Source organism: Oryza brachyantha, chromosome 9 (assembly GCF_000231095.2).
Source record: "Oryza brachyantha chromosome 9, ObraRS2, whole genome shotgun sequence".
NCBI classification, from domain to species: domain Eukaryota; kingdom Viridiplantae; phylum Streptophyta; class Magnoliopsida; order Poales; family Poaceae; genus Oryza; species Oryza brachyantha.
The window spans coordinates 12,755,819-12,771,574 of record NC_023171.2 but is presented as its reverse complement, the minus strand read 5'-3'; the positions used below and the strand labels follow the sequence as shown (position 1 = coordinate 12,771,574).

General features: G+C 38.7%; 1 protein-coding gene across 2 annotated transcripts; it reads right to left on the bottom strand.

Moving 5' to 3' along the window:
- Positions 1–6,043, bottom strand: LOC102717651 (squamosa promoter-binding-like protein 18). Of its 2 annotated transcripts, none has more exons than XM_040527305.1 (3): positions 4,932–6,043; positions 1,834–1,961; positions 1–1,159 (listed from the first exon to the last, which is right to left on the bottom strand). In XM_040527305.1, the coding sequence occupies exons 1-3, from the start codon at positions 5,432–5,434 to the stop codon at positions 342–344; spliced, it is 1,449 nt and encodes a 482-aa protein (XP_040383239.1). In that variant the 5' UTR covers positions 5,435–6,043; the 3' UTR covers positions 1–341. The 2 variants fall into 2 exon arrangements, with proteins under 2 accessions (XP_040383239.1, XP_040383240.1); XM_040527306.1 differs by having other exon boundaries at positions 1–1,141.
- Positions 6,044–15,756: the final 9,713 nt, after the last annotated feature.

Genomic DNA, 15,756 nt, shown 5'->3' with positions numbered 1-15,756 from the left:
TCCTCGAAAACCGTAATACCGGCATCGCACGAAATCCGGATCGACCATGCAGTGTTGCGTTAGGCCCATTGCTACGTGGGACGCGGATGGGCCGAATTCCCACTGTCCGAAGCCCAGGAAATTTTCTGCTACACTGCACTGACATCAGCCCAAGTTCTTCACAGGAAATTTTCTGCCAATTTCTCATGCAAACCTGCATTGCCAATTCGCTCAGAGACACGAGGAGCAACGAACTACTGGGATTGGAAGCATGCCATGCCAAGAAGAGAGATCAACCACACCGATCAGCTAGCTAGCCTAGCTAGCAACGAGAATGATCAAAAGCTGCTACAGATTTGGAGCTACTGCCATGAGAAGGGGAGTGGAGGGGACGTGCCGTCGGAGGAGCCCTCGCCGGCGACGTGGAAGATGCCGTGGAAGTTCATCTCGTTGTCGTTGGAGCCCGGGACCAGTACGGTGTTCAGCTGCTGCTGCTCGCTCTCCATGCTTGGGCAGGTGAAGCCTCCTCCGGCGGCGCCGCCGTCGCCGGTGGCGGCGGCAGTCGCCTGGGAGCAGCTGCCGAACCACGGCGAGCTGCTGCCGAACTGCTGGTGCAGGTTTGGGACCAGGGGCTGCGCCACGGGGATGTGGTGGTGGTGCTCTGCTGCCGCTGCCGGTGACGGATGCTGGACCATCCGGCTGACGTCGACGCTGGAGGAGTTGGCCGGGGATGACAGAAGAGAGAGAGCACAATCGGAGTCGAGCACTTGGTGGTGGTGGTGGTGGTGGCGAGTGGTCAGCCCGTCGGAGAACATCTTGTTGCTGCTGCTGCTCTCGGGTGGTGGCGGCGGCGGCGCGACGGCGGCGGCCGTCGCCGTCTTGAGGAGGGGCTGGCACACCGAGATCTCCAGCGACGCCGCCGCCGCGCCGCCGAAGCTGATCTGGTCACCTTCATGGAGGAACGGGAACCGCCGGCCTTCCTTGGGGCTGGAGAACGCCGCCGCCGTCGGCGACGACGACGGCGAGCCGCCGACGAAATGCGGCCTGCTGCTCATCACCTGATGATGATGGTGGTGGCTGTAATATGGGGTTTCCTCAGATTTGATGATCCCAGACCAGCTTTGCTCTGGTCTTGGAGGAGTGAATGATGCGAACCTTGTTCCTACATTTGAAAACAGAACTAAATGGCCGTCATGACAAAAGCTGAGGACGATTTCATCCACAATTCGAATGTATCTGCATTATCTAAAAGAAATTGAAACAAGCACGGGACAGGTACTAACTTTTTTTTTCAGTGTGGAAAAAGAATTTGCAGCATTGTGTGAAACAGGCCGTTAATTTAAGTTTAAAGTTCCAGGTAATGTGGGTATCTGGCATCTCATCTCATAAACCAATTCTTGAACTAAGAGCAAAAAATCCTTCATATATAATAATAAATCTGGCAATAGTATCAGAAAGGCCAATTGAAATATAATGCTATGCACAACAAGAAATAGAAGTAATAATCGCCCAAAAAGAAATAGAAGTATTAGCTTTTCCTGATCTAGGGATGCACTGTGCTGTCTAAGCTCCATGTAAAATACTGGCAAATCTATCATCAATTTACGCAGAAGAAAATAGGTACAACTAGAAGAGCATGTAGGTATAAGGTAGATTACTGAAACTCAGGTTACACGCTACATTTTATGAGCAATTTAGGTTAAATTTGCGTCAGCATTTTGGTGGAGAAGAAATATACGTTACATCGCTCCATAGCTGATTTTCTGGTATAAGAGAGGACATTATATGATTTATTTTCAACTATGTCATTAGCATTTGACATACACTTCAACAACAGTTTTTAAACAAGAATACCTTGTTGGCTTGTCATATAGCTAGAGCTCATGCTATCTGCCTGTGGCTTCCTGCGGCGTCGATTGTGCCCATCCAAGCGTTTTCTACAACTACGCTTACTCTCATCAAACTCCCCGAGTAAGTGAAACCTATAAAAATGAAAAGCCATGAGAATGCATCCAAACATTAAGATCCTTTTAAGATTTATTGATTATTACCTAATAAATCTTTTAATGCAAAAAGTAACCAGATTGTTCACCAGGAAGTGAAAGAAAAAAAAAAGCAGAGCCTGCTTTGATGCTGAAAAGATAGTGTTTGAGTTCCTACAGATTAGCCTCTCAAGGAGGTCCAGCACTGTAGATTCTGATGTACTAGTTTTATCTCTGAGATTATTATACTCCCTCCGTTTCACAATGTAAGAATTTCTAGCATTTGCTTAGATTCATATGAATGCTAATGAATCTAGACACATATATAAAATATATACATTCATCAATGAATGAATTTAGACAAGGCTATAAAGTCATAGTCTTATAATATAAAACAGAGGTAGCAAGACATATGAGTACTTCAAAATTCATGGGAGCTAAGATTCTTCTCAATAACAAAAAAACAAGGAACGATACACGTATTTATTTTCTGAATATTCAATAATAGCACTCAGCTTCAAAAAAAGATACACAGCAGGACCACTCGTACCTCAATGTGTGAGTTAACAATTTCAGTGCATGGAATTCAGTTATACACTTATACTATAAAGGGTTTGTACTAGCCTGTCAAGCACAAGAAACAAAAAAGATAAAAAAAAACAGTACAACTCCTCTAGGACATTTGGACCACGGTGTAATGGTTCCAACAGGTATATGGCATCGCACCAGCCTGTTGCATCACTGAGGATCGCCTTTTTTTTTGAAATAAGCACTGATGAACACTTGATAAAGACTGGCAAGCAATATGGCATTCTAGTTTTGCACCACTGGGCCTCAATCAATCGTTGCAAAGGAGTCCCCACAGGATATAATTTTTTCAGGAGATAGCAAATGATTGACGGATAATATTTGTACTGTTTAAAGGTACATGATGCAGAGGTAATCTGGTCATTATAGCTCAACAATGTAAAATAAAATCGCACGCCCACAACTGAACTAGATTTAAACCTAATACAAGGTCTCAGCTTGCCTACCATTATTGTAAAATAAAAAAGAACATGAAAAATTGGAGGTACCACACTAGCTCCAGCACGTAGGACTCATATCAGCGGAAAGCAGATCATATTGTACTCAGTTCAGTAACAGGGTATACCAACAAGATGTAAGATAAACATTATAAATTAATTTAGAAAACAAGCTTACAGTTCTTGTTAATTGTTATGCCCTCACAAAATAAGGTTTTTTTTATGAACCAAAAATTCAAGAAAGACAAATGATTCAGCTAGAGGGGGGGAAACCATAGTTTAAAAACCATTTTATTCATTTCAGCAATGAAACAACAGGGTACATGTTCAAATTCCTTGAACGAGATATAAGTAAGATTCGTGAAAAGTAAATATAGATTTTATTATGAATGAGTTGTGAATGGAAGTTATCTCCCATAATTGCACTGTGCAGCAAAATCAGACAATTTTACAGATATCTTACAAACAAACCGGTTGAATTTGAAAGAGCAAACACACAACAACCAAAAAAACACAAAAAGGAAGGTGAGCCCACTTATCTGATGTACTTATATTATTTTATATTTAGTTGACTATTGATTAGACAAACATTGGCACTTAAGTATAGTTAAGTTAAAAGGCTATCTGGTTTGTTATCAAATTGCACTAGGCAATCTGTAGTTAGCAACGGTCTTTCAATCAGCAACCTTGTTGGTCCCAACAACTTACATAAAGAGCATAGCTAATAACCTGAAGAAAAGCAACACATACTATAAAGCCGGTCGCATGTTCAACATCATCTTTACAAATCAACAGTCCCTCCTACAAGGAATACTGTTGCACACAAGGATCCATGGAAAAAGTGAAGTAAGTTGTATGGATCTGGTCACTGATTCAGAAAGGAAAGATCTTCACAGAAAAGAGTGCTAGGCAAATATGTCAGAAATGGGGCCTAACCATTCAGGCTTAATGAAGAGATTCTGATTCTAAACACCTCAAAGCAACAAATGCACAGATCTTAAACTACCTATGTTTAGCCATCCGTTGGACAGATCAGATCTGAACTCCATTTTTTTGCTTTTAAATCTGTGCATTTGTCCCTTTGCGGTTGACCACAAAAGAACAGCTACCTGACATCAATGAGACTACTATGCCTGTGTCGCGTAATGAACGTCTTAAGGATTACAAAGTAAAATACACAAATTTCATTCCATTCTTAAATTTTTAAACCAAAACCATAGAAGAAGGGGCCTACACAGGGATAAGGTGCACATGTAGCAGGTATCATGAAAAAAGACCACTCCATCTGATCTTTGGCACATGAAATGCATCAGTCACTTTTGAGTGATAATTATTACTATCACTAATGGGTCAGAAAGTTAGTAGTGCAGAAGTAGGAAAAGAGAAATGTTATAATTCAGGTATACTGGTTGCCAAGGTAAAGTGTAACAGGGAAAAACTTGTGGTACATCATATGAAAAGGCTGAAAAGGTGGCGCCAGGAAAGGTAAAGCAGTGCATCCTTGAAACAAGACAGGCAGATACATGTTCATATCATCTCATCCCAAGTGATTTCTTCCTACCACCTCTGCTTGAAAATGGGAACAATTGAGCCAGGAAAAAGGGAAAGCTGAGGCCAAGGAAAGAACTGATTTGGTTTATTCACTTTGAACAAAGGGAATAATCGGCAGTGAAAAGAAAAAGATGTAAAAGAGATGACTGAACCCTGAACCCAATCAGTCAGTTCTTTGTTGCAGCCAATTTTCCATTGCACAATTCAGGCAATGATCTTTTCCAAATCACAATCAGAGCTGATGCGACGGCGGCGGCGGCGATTTGGGGATTTAAAGCGGTTTGCCGTGTTGAAATGAGCTGAATTTAGAATAGGGCTAGAATTGCTATGAACTGAAATTTGCAACAAATTTAGCTGTTTTTTTAGTAATTTGTCAGGGATTGTATTTGTATACCTGCTGCACTGTTGGCAGAAGCGCATCTCGCGGCCGGAGACGACGACGATGGGCGTCTTGGAGTGTGGCTCGCAGACCTTGTGCCGCCGGTGGTAGTCGCGGTGCTTGCTCAGGTCGGCCTTGCACCCGTCCACCGCGCACGACGGGCACTGCCCGGCGCCGGCGCCGCCGGCCCCGGAGCGCGCCCGCTTCAGCGGGCTCGCGGACGGCACCCTCGCCACCGAGGCCGCGGCCGCCGCCGCCGGCGGCGGCGGCGGCGCGGTGCTCGACACCACCGGCACCTTCGCCGCCGCGGGCTCCTTCAGCGCGTCCGCCGCGCCGAACTCGCCCAGCCCGCCGAGCTTGAGGTCGACCGAGCACTCCGGCCGCGCCGCCGCCACCGCAGCAATGCCCGACTCCGCCGCTGTCGCCGCCGCCGCCGCCGCCGCCGTCATAGCCGGCACGGCGTTGTGCTCCAGGTCGGCCAGGTCCCAAGAAACCGGCATCTTTAGATCCCAATCCATGAGAGACCCCGGCAGTAGCTGGAGCCACCACTTCTTGGCAACCTACCTCTGTCTCTCTCTGTCTCTCTCTTTCACGGTGAGTCCACCACCACCACCACCGGAGGAGGAGGAATGGCCGGTTTGTCGTCTCCGCCCGTCGCTCTCATCCTACGGACATGCCGCGAGGAAGGTGGCAACTAGCGGCAACGAATCATTGCACCGGGATACCAACAAATCAAGCTCAAGAACAGGGCAAATGCAACAGATCAGCAGCAGCAGCAGCAAAGCTTATCCTGAATTCCTGATAGGGAGGATAGAGAAACACTGAAACACACTTCACTCTCTCTTCTTCACAGCAGAGAAGGAGGCAGCTGCTGGATCAACAAGTGAAAATGATGGTTTCTTCTTTCTTCTTGCTTTTGCTTGCTGCTGCTGCTGCGGCACAGCACACGCTGCCACAGAGCACAGAGGGCACAGCACAACAACAATACTCCACCCAAGGAAGTAGGCAGTGGCAGTCAGTACTTGGTTGGCAGAGGAGGGCAAGTGCAGGTGTGTTGTGTAGCGTAGTAGTGGTGTAGGCAGTGAGTGAGTGAGCGAGTTGAGTGGAGGAGGAAGATGAGGAGGATAGGTGGCCATATATATACTTGTATGTTTATTACCGTTTACGAATACTCGGTCAGTTTTATCACGCTGTGGGTGAACTTTAACCATCATTTTTGGATGGTGATTGTTTGGTTTTATTCAGGCAATGTTAAACAATATATTTGTAAATAAAGAAATATAGATTAAAACTTTTATTTATATATTCTCAGCAATCAACATAAGGCTGAGTAATAAACTACGATGAAAAGAAAAACTAAAAATCAAATTTAAATATTGGTTTATGCTTATAAGCCAATATTACTGAATATTGAGAATATATACATGTTAGTGATGTCAAAGTGAGTAGATTTAAATGTATGATATATTACTGAAATACTTTCAATTACAACTTTGATGTTAAACAGTTTATTAAATTATTTTAAAATATAATCTCTCTTTGTTTCATATTATAAGTCTTTCTAGGTTTGCCTAGATTCATCTATACGTTAATGTATGTGTTTTGTATATGTGTCTAGATTTATTAGGACATAAATAAATTTAGCCAAAATCACAGAGTCTTATAATATGAAACGACTTTAAAGTTGAACACCTCGGAGTTAAAACTGACAGTGTTTTTAAACAGGAAAGTATTATAATAGCATATATTATTTTATATTATTTGGGTTGCCTTGCCTTGCCTTGCGATGGTTCCTGGTTTGTATAGTGTTGGCTGCATGGACTGCTTGCATTGCATTGCAGCCATTCATCTCATCAAATCACTGACAGGGATTCTAAAGGAGCAAAACAATGAATGGGGTGGAATGGGGCCCCCAAGCACCACAGGGCCATGTTCATCCTTTAACACCAGCATGGAGCCATTGTGCTGCAATAATTGGGGAGTGGTTGGTTTGGTTGAGGGGGAGGCCCTTGGCCTCTTGGAGGCCAGGTGCAATTACTTTTCTTGGCTTCTCATTAGCAGAGGTTTGGTGGTGTGTTGGAGGGTGGTTTATTGTTTGGGCTGGTGTTGTTAAAAACAAGTTGGCCTTTTGCTTTACTGTTCCTGCTACAGTTTGGGTTTGGGGTATGTGTAGTTTAGTGTTGTTATCTTCCCCCTCAGGTAATTGTTTTGATGGATGGCTTTCTACCAAACTGTATTTGAAAATGTAGTTTGATGTATTTGTATTTATTGAATAGTCTCATATTGGTTGTGGATGGGCAAAGGACCTAGGATATAAGTGGGGGAGCCCCTCACCTCATTGACTAGCTTTTGAGGTAGGAAAGGCCCTTTACGATCCTATAATTGGTATCAGAGCCTAGCTAGTTTAATATCTCTGGCCCAATGGACACAATGTGTGAAGGTCTGATGGACCGTAGGGTGCCTGCGGGGATGCAGGACCTGTATACCTGATGGACCGTGGGCTGGTGATAGCCCGAATATGGTGAGTCCCACATTGGTTGTGGAGGGGTAAAGAACCAAGGATATAAATGGGAAAGCCCCCCATCTCATTAGCTAGCTTTTGATGTGGGAAATACCCTTTACGATCCTACGGTATTTGTGCGACGTTAATTATTAGTTTTATAAAAGAAAACTGAAATGTGTTTTCTTTTGCATGTAGAGTGTTTAGTTCAGTGTTGTCCTCTTGTCGACTCTTGTTTCACTGGTCGGCTCACTAGTTTTTTGATTTTTTTTTATGTGTTTGGTTTGGTAAAAAAAACTTATTTTTGCAAGATCGGATTATAAATTTTACAAAACGAAAAACTGAAAAATGTATTGCTTTTGTGTGTGTGGAGTGTTTGGGTCTCTCACTTTCCTAAATTGTGCACGGAGCCTCTCCTTGTCCTAAATAGTTCGTGCGATTATGATAGTGAAAGTTACTATTGAGAAAACGATTTTCTCTTATGGAAGAAAAGTCTCAAGTTCATACCTAGGATAGCTGGTCCATGTTTACTGATTGCAGAAGTACATGCAACTTATTTTCAGTGTCATGGTTCTGAAATTCTAATGCTATTCTGCCGCATTTTAATTATGTGCTCCTAGCTAATGTGTGTTGCAAGCTGATTTATTCTTCCTCCTTTAAAAAAAAAAGAATATGCAAGCTGATTTCTCACTGGAACTGTATATGGTGCACTGTCACCAACCTTTGTTGTACCAAGAAAAAGCCAAATAACATATTTACAAATAAAAAATATTTTATGCATACAATGTATATATATATTCTTAGTGATCTAAAAGCCAAGAGTGAAAAATAAATTTTAGTGAAAAGTTCCAAAGTCAACTCCAAATTTAAACTCCAAATTTAAGGTTAAAAATTGAAAATTTAGCTTATAAGCATAAGCAAAAGCGAAAAGATAGGGATGTAAATTTTAGAAAATAAAAGCTTCAAAATTAACACATGTTCACATCATTTTTTTACTTCTGTTTATACTTATAAGTCAAAATTTAAATTTTCAACCTTAGATTTGGAGTTAATTTTAAGATTTTTTTTCACCGAAGATTAATTTTCAGCCTTACCTTTTAGATCTCTAAAAATATGATATAAAAATTTTATTCATAAATATTTTTTGACCATACATATATTGTTTGGCTTTTTTTTCGCTGTCACCCCGACAACTTTTAGCCCGGTTCAAGAGATAAGTTTCTCGAGCCATGTCAGCATTGTTTAATGGTTGTTAGGTTAAACTCTTAAACATAAATTCCTCTCATAACATTCATGATCAACCTTTTGTGTCAAAATCTCCCCGATATAAAATAATATGTTTAATAATTAAGGAGTAGTACTACTCTACATGAAGGATGTTTTCAATTGTCTTGACACTTAACTCCCCTTTAACAAAGAGCCTATTTGCAGCTGCTTTGTAGGTGAGTAGGAGCAATTTTTTAATTGCAGAAATGTGTAGACCACACATTCTGACTCCCATAAAAATCCTCTCTGAGCAGATTTGCACTTGCACACATTAGTTTAACCCCCAAAAATCAAGATGTTCCTACTGCACCTCTCCTGCATGCCCCTGGTCCATTTGATCTAAAAAAACAGTATATCATGGTCCATTTCCCCATCACAAGTACATATTATTAATTTTATATATCACTTATTTATACCTTGTCGCCACATGTGGCACCAGACCAACTTGAGAATTTTGTGTTTTTTATACATAAAAAAACTTTTAAATACTTTTGGGGTGCTTGTTTGCAAGGGAGCCTGCCCTTTGCCTCTCCCAAGGACATGGGGCTGATTTGTTTGTTTGTTACTTTTTGGGTGTCCTTGACTTCTTGCTTAGGAGTAAGGGATAAAGGTCTTCCATGTGAAAAAAAAAAGAGAATAAATTGGATGATAGGTGAAGGATTGCTCTATCATGATAGGCGCATCTCTCACCATGTAGCCTGTATTTTGCAAAAAAAAAATGTGGATGGAAATGATTGGTTACATGATGTTTCTCCTTTGTACCTTGTGCTTCTTCTTCAAGAGTGATTTTTTACTGTGCTTTCCTTCTGTAGAAATTCCCTCTATTTTAAAAATAAACATTTCTAGTTCAAATTTTGTACAATAATATAATAAGTATTTCTGTACTAATTTGTACGGTTTCAATTATTCCGATAATTCTAGAGCCAATTAGATTCTTAGAAAGTGAATGTAATCAGTTTAAAATTTAAAAATTGACCACTAAAATGTCTAAAACAGAATAATTTAACATCTTTTTAGTGTATACTAAATAACCTACAAGTACTTATATTTTGGAATGGAGGTAATAATATATAGTCTTTAAATGAAAATGCATTTCCATGTACCACATAAACCTTCTGGCAAATATAAAAAAAATACCAATTGAATTTCATTAATAAAGTAGTTATTACTAGGGTGGTTGATAACCATGCCAATTATCTACATTCTATGCACGTATTCTCAACTGCATCTTTTTTACCCAAAAGCATGTATATCATTGCATTAAGAGTATCTACAAGTACCTTCAACTTCTGGAATTTTTGACACATTTCGAATTTTTGGGGTGTGGAATGATTGGTTACATGATGTTTCCCCCTTAATTTGTACATGTGTGCCTTTTAACTTTGACTGTATCTACCTCCTGCCAACTGGAGTAATATAATAATATTAATAGCAGTGCATTTTTACTTAAGTATTGCATTTTCTTTGTGCTACATAACCTTCTGGTAAATATAAAATACTAATAAAATTTCATAAACAATGAAATGGTCAGTATTAGGATGGTTGATAACCATGAGAAGCAAAAAGAAATGATATGCATTTTGTACAATTCTTTTTACTCACAAATAATGTCACTTCCAAATGAGCAGTATCCTTGACACACACTTTTTTTTTCAGGAATACGCAAAAGGCATGCATATCATTGCATTATTAGGAGCCTCGATGTGTAACTTTAACTTCTGGGTTTTTTTTTGATACATTTTGAATTTTTGGGGGTGTGGAATGATTACTTACATGATGTTTCTCCTTTTGTACATATGCTTCTTTTAATTTTTTTTGCTGTGTTTCTTTGCCAATTAATATAAAACTACCATGCATTTTCCTTTTGATACATAATCTTGTGAGAAAATTGAATTCCAATGGAATTTTTTGAAACAAAATGGAGCGTTTGTTTGGCTTTTTCATAGAAAAAACACATTTACAAACAAAAAATATTTTATGAATAAAACTTTTATATATGTATTTTTAGCGATGTAAAAATCAATGCTAGAAAATACAATTCGGTGAAAAAACTCAAAATCAACTTCAAATTTAAGGTTAAAAATTAAAATTTTGGCATATAAGCGTAATCATATTAGGATGGTCGATACCATGGAAATTAATTATTACCTAAATTTTATATAGATTTTCATATTTCTGTTTACACAAATAACGTCGCTTCCATCGCTTCCAGTGAGCAGTATCCTCGACATGCATCTCTTTTCCAGAATACGGAAAAAGGCATACATATCATTGCATTAAGAGTCTCGATGTGTGCCTTCAACTTCTGGATTTTCGATCACACAACCACGCTAGATTTTGCATTAGGCCAGTTTTAATGTACAGTTTCATGTGATAGTTATCAAGACTGTAAACTAAATAACCAAGTTAAATGGGTTTTATGGAGATAAAACTCTACTCTCATCTCATGAAACTCTCTCATTTAATAACATTGTCAAGTTAGCAATTTTACTTATGTGACACCATATTTAATGTGTATGACACTTTCATGAAATATGTATTGAAACTGATCTAACAGAACATATTTATCCAAAACAAACAAGTGGCAGTAACAGTAAAAATAACTAAGTAACAATTTTATCTTTTTTTCCCCATAATTAAATGTGGGTCGCTGGATTGGCAGATTAATTGCCAAGCATGCATGTCTCCACAGAGCAAATGAATTGGCAGAAACGGCCAAGTTGTACGAGTGGAATTGACGCCAAATTGTAAGGCATGAATGTCACTGTAAGCTCCAGGGGTATCCAACGAACTTTGTCTTTCTCTATCCCTCTCTCTTTTCTTTTTCTTTTAGGTTAGTTGATGTATAACAAACTTGTATATCAAAAGTCAGAACTACTATAATAGCATCAAGAAGAAAAGGAGTTGGCTTAAATGACACAAAAATGTACTCCTTTCAGTTCCATAATAGTTATCGTTTTAAACAATGACACGATCCAACAATCAACTTTCAACCCCATTTGCTATTAAATATTGATAGACACATGTTTTTAATTATTAAATTGCCTTTCAATATATATATAAATATTTAAAATAATATGTATAATTAAAGTTTAAATTTTAACACATTAATAGGTATTATGGAACCGAAGAGCAGTACTACTCATCCAATCAAAATGTGGCTTCATAGCATAATAACAAGTACTGGTCCTAGACGTTGATGTGGAAACATCTAATAATTCAGGTTAGTGACTAATTAGGAAATAATTCCAAGGATTAAGACCTTGGCAAGCCGTCCTTAATTAAGCACATACCAACTAAATCCTTAATAAAAAAGCACATTAATTAATCCGTTTGATGGCTAATTATAACTAGGACAGACGCACGCATGCATGATGACACAAAGAACCAAACTTTTTTTTTCTTTTTGCCAAACGTGCACGAAATGGAGAAAAAAAAATTCAAAAAAGTACTTCATGGCTGGTGCCTAAAGTCCTAAACCGTGGGGATTAAGATGCAAGTTATCAAGCTGTACCGGCAAAGTACCTCTTCCACTAAACATTTTCGTTTCTTGTTTGGTAGGCTCACAAACTAGATCAAGATCAACTCTCGTGATCATACACTTTCTACGGCCACGAAAACATTTCGTTTTGGATATTGACACGCAACCTGAACCGTACCACTAATTTAATTTCTGTTGTCTGAAATATTTGAAATCTAGATAAAACTTTATAATTACAATTATTTTTGGCAGATAAGTAGCTATATTGACATTTTTCCAAGACAATTATAGAATATATCAGTGTTGAAAGTTTTTAAAAACTGGAGCGGTAGTTGTCAACATTTGCCGGTGATTCGACAAGAGTTAAACTTGGTCCTTTGACAAAGCGATGACTAGATGATGTTTATAGAATTAAATGAGTTATGACTAGATGATGTTTATAGAATTAAATGAGTTATTATGTATGATAGAAGATAAGGTTGCATGCAAGTAAATGAAAAAGGAGAAGGAATCTCCCTACGCAGACATAATAAAATATATTTCCTCAGTTTCATGTAAGATTTTCTAGCCTTACCTAGATTCATAGGAATGCTAATGAATCTAGATATATATATAAATTATATATATTCATCAATTGATAAATTTAGACAAGACTAGAAAGTCTTATAATACGAAACGGAGGTAGTAAGTAATAATAAATTCAAATATGAATTAGTAATGTTTGTATTATAAAAATGATGTATAATACTAGTTTTTATGATACAAAATATATAAAAATTATGACTACCGTCTTACATCAAGATTGCTTTTTGTAGCTAGAAGTTGTCAAAGAGTCACCAACTCATCATGCATGCACACCCAGATTCAACCAATGCAACGACCACACAACATCTATGTTAAAGAAATGCAAACATTCCTATGTAAATTCCCATCGTGCTTAAAAATTTTGGATAAGGACACGGTCTCTTAGAAAAATTTTAACCATTATTTTCATGTCACAATACACACATATATATACACTGACAATTTTATTGAATTATATTTTAAGAGTAATTTCTATATAGTCCCCATGCTTTCAACGTGAATATTTTAAAAGTAATTCATACTCAAATTTATAAAAGTTTGACAAACCTCTTCCTAAATCTTATCCAAAATTATAGATATTATGGAACCGAAAGAACTACTATATAAAAAGGATACAGTTAATTTAATTTAAAATAAAGTTCAAACTCTAAACGTGCTAATTTATTTTTGAACATAGAAAGACCCAGAAGTAAGGCTCTGTTTAGTTATCAAATTTTTTTCCCAAAAACATCACATTGAATCTTTATACACCTAAATAGAGTATTAAGTATAGATGGAACGAAAACTAATTGTACAGTTATGTGAGAAATCATGAGACAAATCTTTTGAGTATAATTAGCCCATGATTAGCCGTAAGTGCTACAGTAACCCACATACGTAATGGCGGATTAATTAGGCTTAAAAGATTCGTCTCGTGGTTTCTAGGTGAGCCGTGAAATTCGTTTTTTCATTCGTATCCAAAAACTCTTTCGACATCCGATCAAACGTAGGATGTAACGCCAAAAATTTTCATCTCCCCCGACTAAACACCCCGTGAATGAAACCACATGCAGCCAGTAGAATTTGCAAGTGGGATACCGAGGGAACTCATCAATGGACACAGTTGGATCGTTTTTCCCACTGTTTGGGAGGCAGGCGGTTGTTCCCTCTCTCTTTAATGTGCCCATCGCCGGCAACCCCTCCCCCTCCCTGCAGGACACAGGACCACCAAAAGCCCCCTCCCTCTGCCCTTTGGCTGCTCATGTACTTACTGTAGTAAGTGCCTACCAATGCAAAGACAGGGAGAAATTATTCCTTGCAGTTTTTGTATTTCCTAGTATCATGTTGGGCATAATCTCATCTACTAAGACATAATTAGTCGAGATGAAATTTACTGTTATGTCGATTTACACACTTCTGAAATCCACGCTTCTCTCACATTGGAAATCATAACAACATTAACTACGAGAGATAAACTCGTCTTAAAACGCTTACTAATACTTCTAACATAAAAATTTTTATCCCACACAGAACGCTTCGACGATAGAAAACATCAAGGGAGTGATTGTGTGGCTTTTTCAGTGAAAAAATCAAATGACATGTTTGTAAATAAAAAATAATTTATGAACAAAACTTTTACATGTGTTTTTAACGATCTACAAGTCAAGACTGAAAAATAAACTATAATGAAAAATCTCAAAATCTACTCTAAATTTAATATAAATTTAAATTTTGGCTTATAGACAACAGCAAAATATTGGAGGTGGAAACTATAGTGAGTAATTCATACTCCTATATGAAGAGGATTTGAATTCGATTTTTTTCCTAACAATGTTAACCTCTAGAAGTAAATTCATATCCCATATTAAAAGAAAACGGAGAGAGACACTTCATGTGCCACTCGTGAATTCGTGATGGTGATGCAAGTGTTCCTTTTTTTTCAAAAACCATTCAAGGAGTAGAATTCTCCGATATGACAGTTCAGTCGACCAAATCCACACAAACTCGAGCAAACTGCTACCAAAAGATCCCAACACGTCGATGGTTGTTTTCGATAAGCACCACCCACGTCTTTTTCTTTTTCTTCTGTTTATACTTTTAATTTTTTTAACCTCAAATTTAAAGTTGATTTTGGTGTTTTTACCAAAATTTATTTTTATTAAATTTTAGATCATTAGAATACATATAAAAGATTTATTTATAAAATATTTTTCAATAAGCACCCCTTACGTGCCCCCATCTAGCGTCCACATAAGTAACTCATCTATCGGTGTTCAGCTTATCGACGACACACTTTTATATATTATTTTTTAATACTTATACTAAAAATCATGAGCGCTAGGTTTCGTTCCAATTTACTCCATCTGTTATATATACATATAAATTTATTAAAATTTATATGAATCTACGCAGTGTAAAAAAGAGTTCGGAGATAGCAGGGATCTCGCGTCGCCGTCGGCGTCCGCGTCTCCGATGGTGGAGACGGAAGCGGCGGGCGGCGAGCGAGCGTGCGGCCGCTGCTCGGGAGCAGTGGCGGCGACGGCGACGGGCCATGGTCGGTCGCTTTCGGGGCACATGCGCGGCCGAAAACGACCGGGGGGGTTTAATGCCCCTTTGGGCGATTTGGGAGGGATTTATGTTGATCACCAACTAGTGGTTGCTCTTTTAATCCTTCACTGGGTTTTGGCTCCGCTGCTGCCATTGTGGTGATTGATTACTTCAGATTAGAAAGTTAAAAGCTTTTGTTTTAAGCGTGGGAAGAAAAAAAAAAGATTATGTTGACAGTCTTCAAAATGGATGTCATAACATGGGGTCAACCAAATATGCGCGCGGAGTCGACTCACGGGTAATTTAGGGATGGTTGGTTCTAGTTAACTAAATAAAATAAATTTAATGTTCAATCTTAAATCACCTATGGACCAATCCAAGTCTGTCCCTAGGAGGCTAGGATCAATTATTCAGCAGAGCAGGTGCCTGTCGGAAGAAATTTTTGTAGCTGATATATTTCTGGAGGTGTAAAGAGCCAAGAA